The 14,746-nt window shown below is 31.0% G+C and overlaps 2 protein-coding genes across 2 annotated transcripts in view; one reads left to right on the top strand and one right to left on the bottom strand.

Moving 5' to 3' along the window:
- LOC135194633 (epithelial discoidin domain-containing receptor 1-like) overlaps window positions 1-14,746 on the top strand; it is a 96,826-nt gene that overhangs the window by 72,380 nt on the left and 9,700 nt on the right. The window contains exon 2 of the mRNA XM_064220277.1: window positions 7,094-7,393. Within this exon, the coding sequence (XP_064076347.1) occupies window positions 7,094-7,393 (300 nt within the window). The remainder of the gene's footprint in view (window positions 1-7,093; window positions 7,394-14,746) is intronic.
- LOC113403257 (succinate dehydrogenase [ubiquinone] iron-sulfur subunit-like) lies at window positions 1,784-2,798 on the bottom strand. Its single transcript, XM_026643729.2, has one exon. The coding sequence runs from the start codon at window positions 2,774-2,776 to the stop codon at window positions 1,901-1,903; it is 876 nt and encodes a 291-aa protein (XP_026499514.1). The 5' UTR covers window positions 2,777-2,798; the 3' UTR covers window positions 1,784-1,900.

The raw sequence follows: 14,746 nt of genomic DNA, 5'->3' as shown, positions 1-14,746 counted from the left end.
TACAAGATAGATCAAAATAATGTACTACAGTATTGTACACCTTAAAAAAATCTACAATCAAGTCTACGATGGTTAGTATATGTTATCTCTTTGGTAGGTTGGTCTGTTGGTCCCACAAAAACAATTTTTTCTTCTTTACTTTTTTACGAGAAAGAACAGCTAATTTTCGAAGCGATTTAAAGCAATACAGCATTATTCCGTATCCAATTAAGTACATTAAATACATTGAGCGTTTAATATAGATCAATGTAGTCTTTTACAACTTGTAATTTAAATGAATATTTTCGAAGATTACATATTTAAAATGCAGGGACATAGCGGTTTGTATTGTCTAATGACAAAAAAGCTTTGAACGTTGTAAGTCATTTTGTAGTATATTTAATATCAGCATTGCACCCGGCAAAGCCGGGGCGGGTCGCTAATTGTTAGATAACAACCTATTAAAAATTTAAAAAATATGGAATAAATTTAAATATACTACATTAATGTATATGTCTCTGAAGATTCACCGTAGTAAGTATATACTCGTTGTATCCATACAAACACTAAGTAAACCAAACATCGGTAACGTGGAGGCGCCATCAATGTCACCATTTGCATTTTATTGCTAAAGTTCCTGGCCGCAGAACGCCTATTTTTATGGTAAAGTTATTCAAATGCACGGTAAGGTCATAAATCGAGAAAGGGGTATCCTGGCACGGCAGGCACTGAAAAAGTTAGCTTATACAAAGTCTTGAGTCTTAGTTCTATGAATACTTAGTTTAATATTTGTATTTTGTTTTCTCGTTTGAAAAACGATATAAGCGTTGACGCAAAATATCTTACATACGATGGTGAGTAAGCATTTAGTAAACTCATTATAGCAGAAACATACCTAAAATTTTTATCGAATAAATAATTTTATTCAAATTGACTTTTATAAATTCTTTTGATCGCTAGACGATGACTTTGGATGGGAATTTTATCGAGAAGTTACAATCTTTTTTGGTAAAGAATAACACTCGAAAATTACTTTTTAAATTGATACTATTAAGTATAAAAATGATAAAGACCAGCCTTGTATCCGATGGTATATTCATCGGAAATATTATAAATATAAGCAGAAAATGTGAACATTTCAATAAGATGATGTAACAGCTGTCTTTTACTCATGAACAGAAGCCTAAACACTGATTTCCATAATTCTTTACAACAAAAATGACGATCTTCCGTACAAATTTTGTACCCCCCGCACTCTAAAGGGGGTTAAATGAACCCTTTTAAGAGATGCGTGTTGAAAAATCCCTTCTTGTGCCAGTGAATTCGACAACCACACATATTCTTAATATTGAATTTGGCTCCCATTTTCAAATGTATGTCTTTTAATGAGATAAGAATTATATTCTACTACGTATGATATTGCTTTTGTTGCTATTATAATTTCGAAAGGTATTATGTGTTGAGAGACATCGATTGCTGAGAAAATATTTCAAATCTCAAAATTACATTGTTTTCTGATTATTTATTTTATACACACCCAGCTGCAAAGTAAATTTAGAAAATTTTATTAGGTTTTTGATCTACATATAAGTCAGTCAGTGATAAAAATACTATGTTATAAAAAGTAATAGTTTTTAATTTCTTAAGGAATAATAGAGTCTTTTTCTTGGCTTAAACTTAGCTGGGCATGCTGTTGACACATATTTTTATTTAGGTTTTCAAATATCTTGACTATAAAAGAATTTATAACAAATGAATGAAATAAAATTTTCTAAATAATGTCTTTACTATTTAAAAATCAAATCAGCTGCAGAAATTGCTTAGCAGTTATTTATATGTACATTTATGTTTCTATAAAACAGTGATTTTTGTAAATAACCAAAAAAATATACCTTGAAACTAAGAAATTAGCAAATAAATTTCAACACTTAGCCGCAGGTTCTGAATATATCATAGCATTGATTTCCGACAGCGGCTTCTTGTCAAGTCCTGAAATTAATCTTTTTAATTTAGCAATAGCTAAACCGGGGTGCAATCCTTTAGGACAAGCGAGAGTGCAATTCAAGATGGTGTGACAACGAAAAGCTTTGAAGTCATCTCTCAGTTCATGCAATCTTTGTTCCGTGTCTTCGTCGCGAGAATCAATAATCCACCTATAGGCGTGGAGTAACGTAGCAGGGCCCATAAACCTCCGTCCGTTCCACCAATAGCTGGGACAGGCGGTAGAACAGCACGAACAAAGAACACACTCATACAACCCAACCAACTTCGCATTATCGTTAATGCTTTGAGCATACTGATATTTACCTAAAGGTCCTTTATTCAATCGCACAAGATAAGGCCGAATGCTGTTGTATGCGTCGAAAAAATGAGTCATATCAACCACTAGATCTCTAATGACATACATATGAGGTATCGGATGTATGGTTATAACTTTATCTGGTGGAATAGGTGTAATACAAGCGAGACAGTTCGTTCCTTGAAGGTTAACAGCACAAGAACCGCAAATGCCTTCTCGGCAGGATCTTCGAAATACAAGTGTCGGATCCATGTCCTTAATTTTTATAAGAGCATCTAAGACCATCCGTCCACATTTGCTAACATCCAGGTCGTAATTTATCAATTTAGGCTTCTCTTTGCTGAGAATACCTCCGAACCGGTACACTTTAAAAATTCTTCTTGGATCAACAGGTTGTCTAGGTTTAGTAGTTACTACTTTTTTTTCTGTCGAATAAAATTTTGTTAATGATACGCATAGTGAATTCTTGTCCCATAATAATTTTCGGAAACTTTTCATTTTTTAATTTAATAATATATTTTGATTACTTTATGAGCTTTTGTATTTTTTATTATTATTGTTTCTCTTTTCTGGCGTGTATAATTTTTATTGTATTTAATACTTGTTAATACAATCATTAATCAAAAATATTATTGACAGTTTGACATGATTATTTTTAATATATTTTCATGTTACAATATTCCGATAGGTTACATATTACATGAAACATTATGATAAATTAATAAGGGTTTTTAAAAAAGGAGGATATATACTTACGAACGAAAAGTTGCTGTTAGAAATAATTGGTGTTTAAATGTAAAATTTAGTAAAGTGCCGTCATTAATATTAACATAAAAGATGTTTCATACATAAGGTAAATAACGCATACATTTCTTTAGATTTTGAAATAGATTAATCAGAGAGATTATTGTTAAATGTGAGTAAGTACAAGAAGCTAGCGTAGTTGAGGCTTAGGTTTGTAGCGTAAATATAAGTTATATATGGATTTTAATGGAAAAAATAATTCAAGTTTGCTTTTAAAACAATATTTTATGCTTTCCATTTCTGTTTCAATTATACACTAAGCTGTTTCAAGTATTAACATTTTTATTTCAAATTTGATTTCATGATTTGGATACATAATTTTTTTCAGTTGAATTATTTCAAATCATAATAACTGTCTATAGACGAGCGAGACTGTACAGCGCCTAATAGAGATACTTAACTCAGAAGGTGAAGTTAGATAACCTTTAATAATGAAACAGTCTACAATGTGAAATGAGCTTAAATAAATAAAAAAAAATGTGACTACAATGACAGCAAACTTAATAAATTTTAATTAATGTGAAAGTAACCTTATTACTGAATTTGTTTTAATTTTCACGTTTAATTTTATGAATACTAACTAAACTATACAGATTACAGCAGTAATATATTATAAATAATATATTTGTCTTTCGTTTTATTTTGAATAACAGTATGAAATACAGTTTATCTCGTATTTAGTAGCAAAGTTTTGTATTATGTATATTTTAATTATGTTCATACTATATGATAAAAAACATTCCCATAGAGGCTCTGCTCAGCAGCTGCGCTTAGTTAGCGAACAAAGTTCCTCGTGGCACATATAACTAACGTAATAAAGGCTCTAGAACACACAATTGTTCTTCGATTGAAAATAATACGCCTATGGTATTAGACATTTAGCGCAGTTTTAACATCTATTATAATGACAGTTTATACGTACGTGTCCATTAGGAATATGAATTATCCGTTTGAAGCTCGTGTTAAATAGTAAAATTTACATCAAGGCATAAAATAACAATAATTTTATGCAAAATGCTTTGTTGAAATATGATGATGCGATTAAAACTTCCCTGCGTAATATTGGTTAACTTTAACAGGACGCCGTGATTGTAGTTCAATTTATGCATCAATATATCAGAACTGTATTTGTTACCAATTAATAAGTAACAAAATTTATCGTCGGTATTTAAAGTTTCGCGGCAAGCTATAGTTAGAAGATCGAAAGTGTCAAACTTTGTTAAGCGGCAAGTTAGAATAGCAAAGTAAGCATTCTGCGAGGTTATAACTGTCAAAGTTATTATTACCCGTTCGGTTTACCGGTATAATATTTTCACTGATATGTTGATTTTTGTGTATGTTTTTTTTTTATGTATATTCAATTATGTCTATATAAGATACAAACAAAACCATCCTTGTATAATGATTAAAATTAAACAATTCCAATAAAATTATTGTAATATCTTTTACATAAAAACTATAAATAAGAATTCGATACGACTCGTGCGCCGCTTGACAATATTTATCATGACGGTTTCTGGTATTATAATATCTGTACCAAATAGTTGAGTGAATTATTTAGAATCGATGTTGTATCTGTGTTTCTATACGATTCACTAATTTAACTGTATATAAACATAAGGGATAAACTAAGTATATAATGATCTTTATTTCTTCGTCCGTCAATCATGTCAAAACTACTGAACATGTTATACGTAGACAATTGGGTTGATTTTAATGTTATGGTAGATACGCTATTAATTTAAACAAACAACAAAAGTGTCAGCTAGTTTTTTTTTTATATACACATACACTTAAATTATACTATTATTTATATAAGTATAAAAACCAAATTTATAATATTAATTTTATATTTGTCAACATTAAATGCCACGGTCTCTGAAGTTAGAAGCGTGAAATTTGAATAATAGATACCCGTGATAATGTAAACATTAAACGACTTATTTGTTTAAGCCTTGGAATAAATATCACACAAATAATTTTCATTTCATAACACGATATGTCCTTTCATTTTCTGAAATTCAACTCCTATAGGAAATATGAAATATTTTTAAATTAAACGTCGAAAATATAACGCATATTTAAATATATCATAGGTTTTGTGTTTTAAGCTTTGTAATACGAATACCTCGTCAACAAACAATCTTTCACAGATTAAACAGTCACAATTATTATGATCAATGAATATCATATGTTGTAGTTTTATTTACCGTATTAATTTAATTAATATATTTACATTTGTAATTAATTTCAATAAAAACTCTTCGCGACCACTTTTTTATTCTTCTACATTCACACATGTAGGGGGACAACCACCAAGCCGCTTTAGGACAGCGCGATGAATTAATCTCCAAGCGTATTATTTACTAGCTGTTTCATTTTTGTAAGAGCAGAAAGTATATTATGAAACCCAATAACAGTCTATAAAAATAATATTTAAATGAATATAATGATACGAAAAAAGTAAATACATTGTTAATGAATTGACAATAAAATCTCCCGTTATTAAACTTTCAAATTATTTCACATCAAAAGGAACGTTATTACCATTTAAATATTAATAAATTATTTTTGAATGATAAAAACATGAATATATACTATACATATGTACTATACATACTATGAATATGCGCAACTTTGCGCAGGCGCACTGTCAATTATACGCAATACTGCAATAGCTTTTTTTTATTGCTGTAATTCGGATTGAATGATGAACGAACATTTTAATTACGACCACAGGGATTATATTAGTTTGGATAGAAAATAGACATCTTTAGTAACGGCTTATGTAGATATTCTACCGCCAAAAAGCAAAACTTAGTATTGTTGTGTTCCGATTTGAAGGGTGAGTTAGCCAGTGCAACCACTGGCACAAATGACATAAAATCTTAGTTCCCAAGCAGGTGGCACATTGGCGATGTAAAGTTCATATTTTTTAGAATGTCTATGGGCGTGGAGCCGCTTACCATCAGGTGGCCTATTATCTTGTTCGCCAAAATATATCACAGAATAATAACAATAAACCTTGTTATTACCTGTCAGAACGATCGATACCCACAGCTTCAGTTATCAAATTTTGTTCATACACGAACGATATGAAAAACGTCGGCTAAATACGTTCACTGTCCTAAAAAAGCAATGAAAAACTTGACATTGATTGCTACAAAATAAATTCATTTCTAACACACTTCTGCCATGAAACTTTTATTTTGCTACATAGATTTTATGAATAAAAATCATATTCCAATGGTCAGCATATTCGAGGGTTAAACACTACGATTTATAATAGAAAATTTCATACCTAAATATACACTCTTGAATTATGTTATAAGTAAATTCTGAAAGGTGTCATGGTGACTGGACTTAGTTTGCGGGAATAAATTAGAACATGTAAATCTAGATAGACGAGATTATCGAAGACGTTAACTTATACAAAGTAACTAACACATACAAGTTAAACCTAGGCTGAATATAGAGTTACATTCTTCGTAATTAGAAGAAAGAAAAAAAAAAAACAAAACCTGCTCTTCGTTTCTCTTTCTCGAGTATTCTACTTTAAATAAAGTTTATTCTACACGTAAGAAAAACAATAAGGAACAACCAGCTTTATAGCGCTATGCCATAAAATCCAGAAGGAACAACAAGACGTGCTACAATAAGGTTCATCGCGACGCGGCTCCTTTTACGAAGACACTTTTCTATTATACCGTAGATTCATTCGACAACCTTACAGTGCCTTGTTACAATATACACGAATGTTTACGAATATATAATGCAATGGTACTACGTGAATGTTATTTTATTTTCGTGTTGGCTTTTGATAGCTATTTTAATATTTAATTTATAATAACCGTTATTATAGAAATGTCAATTTAAAATGAGACATTAATTTCCAATTTGTTATTCGATATCAGACATGTTCGTTTAAACATGAGCATATTAGCGGTAAACGTAATATTAATTATAAATTTATTATAATTAAATTGTATTAAAATTATATTATTGTTTTAGATAAAATGTGGTCGTTAGCGCCACTGGTGATTCGGTTGGCTGCAATCTCACTGGTGGCGCTGGCTCTCGCCGATGGCGGTTCTGGTAGTCGTGGTTTGGCTACGGTGAAAACGCCAAGGCGCACAACCGTTATGCCAATAAGGAACACGGCAGCCAGTCAAAGAAAAGAACGCCGACGCAATCGACGCCGAACTACACCTAAAACTACTACAACAACTACTACTGCAATGTACGATGACGACGAAGAGCACACCACCCCCGTCATTACTACCACTGTCGACCCGCGCTCCTTCGATCATAGTAAGTAATTTTATTTACTCATTTTTTAAATTAAATTGTATTACAATTAATAGATGAATAATATGTGCAATATCAACATACTAGACTTGCAGGATGTCTACCGTGATTTATCGCGGTAGCATATTCTTTCCAGACCAAAATCTTTTATAATTTAAAAATGCATGTATATAGTTGTATAACGGGTTCGATAACGCACAGGCAAGCGGTTCTACCACATGCTTTGTTTTATATGTGATAAAAATAAATAGGCCACCACCCAAAACAATTACATCGTCCAATGGAATACTTGTGTCTAATTTCATGACGTAATTCCGTTTCCGCATTTCGAAAGTTCACCCAGAGAGTTTATACCGTATCAAATACATTAAACTAAAATGAACGGTTAATTCACTTTTTCGAACATGGGATTCGTTTCATTGATTTTTGTATAAAAAGATGAATATAAATTTTGAAGATCTATATAACCTAAAAATCTTTCATGCTATTTTCATATAATATGTAAAAATATTATGGCAAATTTAAGTTTTAGTAAACCAAAGTTAAACAAATATATATTATATAAATTAACTAAACGAAAATATTACAATTCGAACGGGGAAATATGTACTTATCATTAAAAGAATACCTTCTCTTATTTATCTATCATTACTAAACGTCGTATAAGACATTACAATTCCTATTATAATCTACTTGAAGAGGTAACCTTAATTTCGCCAAGAACTGGAGAACTGAGAACTATTAATGACCTCTCTGCATTTCTAATAGTACTTGAAACTGATCCACACAGAAATCAAGCCGTGGGACCTTCACAAGATCTACAACACAGTTATATAGAATAAGTTTAGAATAGACGGGTGATATAATAAATCTTCAGTAACGATAATATTCAATTAGTAAAGAGCAATGAACAAAAGAGCGAATATCTTTTAATTACTAGAGGAAAACTTTCTACTGCGAGTCGGAGATAGAATTAAGTCTGCATAATCCGTCTATTCTGAAGCATGTCTATAGACAGAAAAGATATTTCAACAAAACTTCTGTCATTCTATTTTTAGTATAAATTATTTCTTTTGTGAGACAAAAATGCAGATGTAACGTAGCAAGCTACGTCGGAAAATTCGGTAGTACTCTTCAAACGTCGAGCGCGTCTTGAATAGGAAACATCGCATCGTATCCGTTAAGCGCATACTTTCCAAGGGGTACATCTTAAGGAATGACCCAAAACGTGAAAACATCCAAATTGTTGTAGCCGACAAAGTACGAAAGTAATTCGAGAGTGTAACTCCCCGGTCATCGAGGGAATGCGCTGAGTTAAAGCAATCGACATATTTGCCTTTCAAGTATTTTAATTTCAGGAACCTTCCACTTTAGAGCCAATTGTAAAATAAATAAATTTACGTATAATAACATACCAACATACGGTACATACCCGCATAATATTACCATTCATCTAGTTTAACAATGTCTCATTTTATAATGTTTTCTGAAACTGAAAAATTGCAAAGGTCAAGTTGAGACGGTGAGAGGGGAGTCCCCTTTATGGAGACGGGGAGCGGGTCGTCATTTCACGCCTCTTGAGCGCGTATCGAACCAATATTAGGTTTATTAGATAGATGAGCCAATGTAAAAAGCGATTTTTTATTATCACTTCCTTATTTATCCGTCTCTCCAAATAGTATTAAGTTGGTAATTGTCATATTTGAGTCGGTGACAGAATATCTTATGCAGAAAAAATGTAGTAATAGTAATATGTTATACAAAATTGTACACATTTTAAACCATTTATACTACATGGAATTTATTACTTTAGTTTGAATATCGTATAAAACTATACATGCTAATAATAATTAATACTTTGAAATCGCATATTTTCGACATAAGAAGATTGACCGATGGAGTCTTATAACAAACGAAACTACATCCAAGTGATATATTTTCAAAGTAAAACAATGAATTCACAATAATATTTGCCATAATTTGATGTTCAATTTCGCAACGAAATTCTATAGCGTATGCCTTGGAAAAAGTTCACATATTTTGTATTGCAGGAACATAACCGCAGCATTCAAAATGCTTAGAGAGCAGCGCACCTATTTCCAATTTTCCTCAACTTTTCCGTATTACGTGAACCGGACCGACCGCGATACATACGAAGACTAACCGTATGATATCCATTATTGCAAATACAAAATTTGAGAACGTTGAAGAAACTTTTAAGTTGAAAAGTGTTGAAAATTGTTTTGTCCCACATAGGCTTATAATATAGAACGTGACCGATTAATTATAAAATTATATTTCGAATGATACGATAAATAAAATAATAGTATCCATTCTGAATTAGAAAGTGTTCTATCGCGAGGGATAAAAGGGAAGGAGAATTTAAATTGTCGTGGTTAAAGTGAAAATAATTTTTATGACCACTCAAATCAACCGCTGTACGTGACAGGCATGTTGATAATGGCACTTGAAATATAACACTCGGCGCAAATACGAAAAGACTTAAATACACTTGAATCAAGCGTCATGAAACAAAAATTGATCTTATTTTTTTATGGTCTTTATTAATAAATTAGGACACTTTTTGTTTATCTCCCTGAAATAACTGATAAGCCAATACACGTCAAACTTGTACCAGAAGATGCAGCACGTTTCGGAAAAGGCTAAAGTATATTAAATAATATAATACGTGGCAGACAAAGTCTTCTCGCAATTATGCTTTATTATACATAAAAAATTATTTTATTTGAGATTTCGACTTGGATATAAATTTGGCAAGTAACTTTTTGGAGACTTTTTCATGGAGAAGTTTTTACTATCCACTTCGTCCCGCCGCTGAATGGCACTACAGCACATCAATTTCTCATCATTCAACCAATCAACAACGCCTTCCACGTCATATAATAATGTATTTATTTCTATAAACGTAAAAATCATCTTGATTTTAACGCGTTGCGGAATAAACAAATCCAATTTACATATGATAAATATTATTTAGTCAAATCCATCCAAATAGCTAAAATCTTTTTTATGTAGATAGTACTTTGTAAAGTGCAATCTTTAATCCGTTTGCTACATTTTTATATAATTTATGTTATTATACACGACTTTATTACAAAAAATAGAACAATTCTCTGCCAATAGTTCTTTTCTGTTCTACCACATTAATTCAATACTTGGCAGAATTTCATCCGACGTTCATGTTTTTTCATAGTCAACCACAACATGAATTATAAATATAAATTAATCACAAGATAACTCGGTGATACTTACCCGCGTTGGAACCCGCATACTTTGGATAAGAGTCACGTGTTCCAGCCACTGGACTGTTTCTGTTATATAAATAATGTATTATTTAACTAGCACAAAGTACTTATTCATGAATATATATGTATGTTGCTATATTAGACATTATAATCGTGTATATATTATGCTCTGTCAGATATTACTAATAGTCAATAATTTGAAGTAGTTCTTTAAAAACGAATATATAGTAAAAATATACTTCATACAAGAAAGAAAAAGCTTACCGTCTCTATAATAACATATGGCCGTTTCTTTGAATTTAAGGGTTAGCTGCTCATGCAGCAATGATGAGGTCTGTAAAACAAGAGTACGGAGCCTCTATGAAATAACAAGATCACGCCCCTCATAACATTTCAGTCCATACGTTATTTTTGTTAAAAATTTTACATGGTTCAACTTTCTGATTCTAGAAAATGATTTTTGAAATTTATTGTTATTAATACTCAGTATTTAAAACATTTACACAAGCAACAGACAAAATCGATTAAGATCCAGTCCTACATAAATTACATAGACAGAGCGTTTCTAAAAGAATTGAAGATTCAAAGTAATAGTAGTAAAAGATTTCGAAGTACTAGCTGTTTTGCGCGTTTTTCCTTAGTTACTCCTCCTCTCCATGATTATAGCGAGATGCTGTACATAAAAATCCTTTGTAAATGGAACATCTAAAGCAAAAGATCTTCTTTCTTTTGAAAGATTAACGCTTTCAAATAAACTATTCAGCTTGATAATATGAATCTTGGACTATTTATGTATTTAGATCTAGTGTCACTACAAAATAAATAAAACAAACGAGCCAGATTTATATCTTAGTGTGCGTGACAGCTTTGCTTGACACATCTGTTCATGTACTTAGGGACCAACCGTTGGCAACTATTATTTCCTCAGCTTTGACAATATTGATTAATCACAGAAACGAATTAATCAATAAGATAACCTTATTATTTCGATAGATAAAGTTCGATAAATTTAACTATACACATTTTTATTTCAAAATAGGTCGTTTCACAAGAAACACAATTTTTTTTTTCTAGAATTTTTACGGAAAACATGAAATCCTATTTTCTACAGCGACAATGAAATCACGCATACGTTTCAAGAACTGGCAACACCATGTACCGCTTCAAACTGCTTCAACAAAACGGTGAAATTAAATTTACGCTTCGCACAGAAAAAACTAGTTACAACAGGAAATTGGCGAAGACAGTGACAAATTGTGCCCGCAAGAGCAAGGTATTCGAGCTCACTCTAACGTACGGCTACCTTGCATTATTTTTATTTCGGGGAGCTGGCTCACATATGAGATTAAACCGGTGTACCTACTCCAGTAATTGTCACTGGCTTAACGAAATTATCCCTACATCCAAGCTAAGTTATTAATATGATTACATCTTGCACGCTATAAAATTTTACACCTTGAAACATTCGCGTCATATTTAACAAAATATAAATCTTATAAATGGTTTCCATGGAAAATAAAGGAAACTACTATTTAATTAAAAAGAGAAAAGTTTGAATCACATTGTTTTTTTAAAATAACTGAATTCAACTTATTCCCCTCTCTGCAATGTGCTTGAACAGATGCCAAGTAAACCCGCCAAGTCACTTTAACAAACCGTAACGAAGCAAGTTTTCGAACTATTTAATAAGTTATTCAGATTTCAATATATATAGATATATTCAGACATACTTAATAATCAACTACAAGAATTTAACCCAATATTCGTTAACTCGCATATTAAATCAAGAATAGTATGTGAAAATATAATCAATAATAATTAACTTTGTAATTCTATGAATATTTTAAAATCAACCATATCCATTATTATATATTCATATTGGAGGATTACAGTGATTAATTAATTTACATTAACTTAAATTAAATGTCTTTTTAAATTTGTAAAAAAATATATATTACCTCGTGGCTGATTTCGGTCACGCCAGCCAATATCAACGGGAAACCGCCAGTGACACTGGATGTACTTTAGCTCTCGATTGTGTGTGCAAACACATGTACACTCTATTCTTTCTCATAATCTAATGTACAAAAATCCGAAACGCAAGGAGAGAGCTCACGCGTAGTATCAACGATTTTACGTTATTCCCGAGGCTCGTGAATGTTAATACTTTCAATTTGCAATTTACAAAATTTGGTTTCCTTATGAATTTTTTTTCGATTTAAAAATGTAGTAAATCTATTGATCCAAACCACAATTTGACTCTAGGACTACAAGATCTAGAGCCTTATGATCTTAGCCACTAGACCGACGAGGCGATAAAAAATAATGAATGCGTACTTCATAAAATAAGTATATTTCCTTAAAGCGAGCTTTATTCGTGCGAAACTAAATTTTATTAAACGGAATAATTTACAGCGGGCGCGGGACGAAAGCGTTACTCTGTTATTAATACAATTCAGTTATTCCGATTCAATTAAATATATAATAAACATAAAAGCAAATAGCCTTAACTTTTGTGAATAAATAATCAACGCAACGCTGCAAATAACGACATTACAAAACGCTTCGGAAACATGTTGAATTCAGCTTTCCAAAAATATTACAGTTATGAATTTCAATTGATTTATATCAAAGTCTTTTACCTGCTATATCTTAAACTTCATTTAGTTTGGTTTAAAGGAAATCGTTACGAAATATGTCTTTATTGTAATAAATATTTAATATTTCACGATACAAACGACTTATACAGACAATTATTGTAGAATTATATCAATTAGTTCGAGACACGAAGGAACAAACTCGCATTTACGATATTAATAAGAATATTTAATGAAAAAAGTTGTATAGCTTCCATAAAACAACATTAAACGGTTTAATCTTAAAATTAAATCGCACACCAAGCTTTCTAAAGAGATGGTTATAACCAGACCCGTTCCCACCCGTCGTTATTGAAATGATGGTGGAGGTATTACAACGAAGTACTTGAAAGTGATCAATATTAAACCACGAAAGCACTTAACTATGGTTCAAGTAAAACTGTTTTTTTTTCTTTCAGAGCGTAATAAACATCCCCTGGATTTTGCTGGAAAGGAGAATTTAATCAACATTTATAAATTATGCTAAAAACTAAAATATACTAAAAATCGTTATAGAAATTAGTATACTCTAACCTTTCGAATTGATTCGGGTAATGTTAAATACCGACCAAAACATGTGGTCTAAAATTTAGGTGTAACAGCTGTTTTTAATTTTGTAGTATTTTTTTTACGAAAAGGACATTACAAGACACATCACTAAGATATAAATATGTTGCTTGGTGGAATATACTTGACGTAAAAATTCCCATGTACTCAAGTAAATAAACCGTTGAACTTACAATAATAATAATAATAGAATAAGTTGGATTAATAAACCAACTAATTTGGAGTTTGTTAAAGCAAATATTCATTGACTGGTATATTGTGTAAACTTAGTACGTCTGATCATATAATTAACTAGCCATTCGTGCAAACAATTAAGTGTTCTGGATAGATAGATATCTAATAGACAGAATAATTAGGCATCGCCGACCAAATGTATAATCTGCATTCGATATATAAGCCAATTTAAATATCAACCGCTTTGAACCTCTGACGACATTTTCGTGCACCTATTTATATGACAGTAACGATATTATATTATATTATTATATATTATGGTAAATATTTATAAAACATTTGAAATTTCCTGTTCCCCGATGTGATCCTTTTCATATTGAATTTTCTAAGAATATTCCGTCTTTTAGAGATATAACCAAATTATTTGATTATACATATATCAAAATGATATGCACCAGTTCAAGAAGAAATTATAAACGTTTCTATAATAATATTAATTTAACAACGATGGGTATTAGGATTTTTAATTATGATTTACTTTATTTGTACTAATGAAAGAAGCGATAATTATTTCTCTTATAAATAACCATAAGATGTCACAGCAACCTAAGACCTCTTAAAAAATAAAGTAATAAAAACATATACATTGCAGAACTAAATAGTTCGATATTTAAATTCAAATTATTTAAAGCGTTAACGGTATAGCTATTTTG

The sequence above is a fragment of the Vanessa tameamea genome, chromosome Z (genome assembly GCF_037043105.1).
Source record: "Vanessa tameamea isolate UH-Manoa-2023 chromosome Z, ilVanTame1 primary haplotype, whole genome shotgun sequence".
Classification (NCBI taxonomy): domain Eukaryota; kingdom Metazoa; phylum Arthropoda; class Insecta; order Lepidoptera; family Nymphalidae; genus Vanessa; species Vanessa tameamea.
The sequence above is the reverse complement of the archived record's forward strand: the minus strand, read 5'-3'. Positions and strand labels throughout refer to the sequence as shown.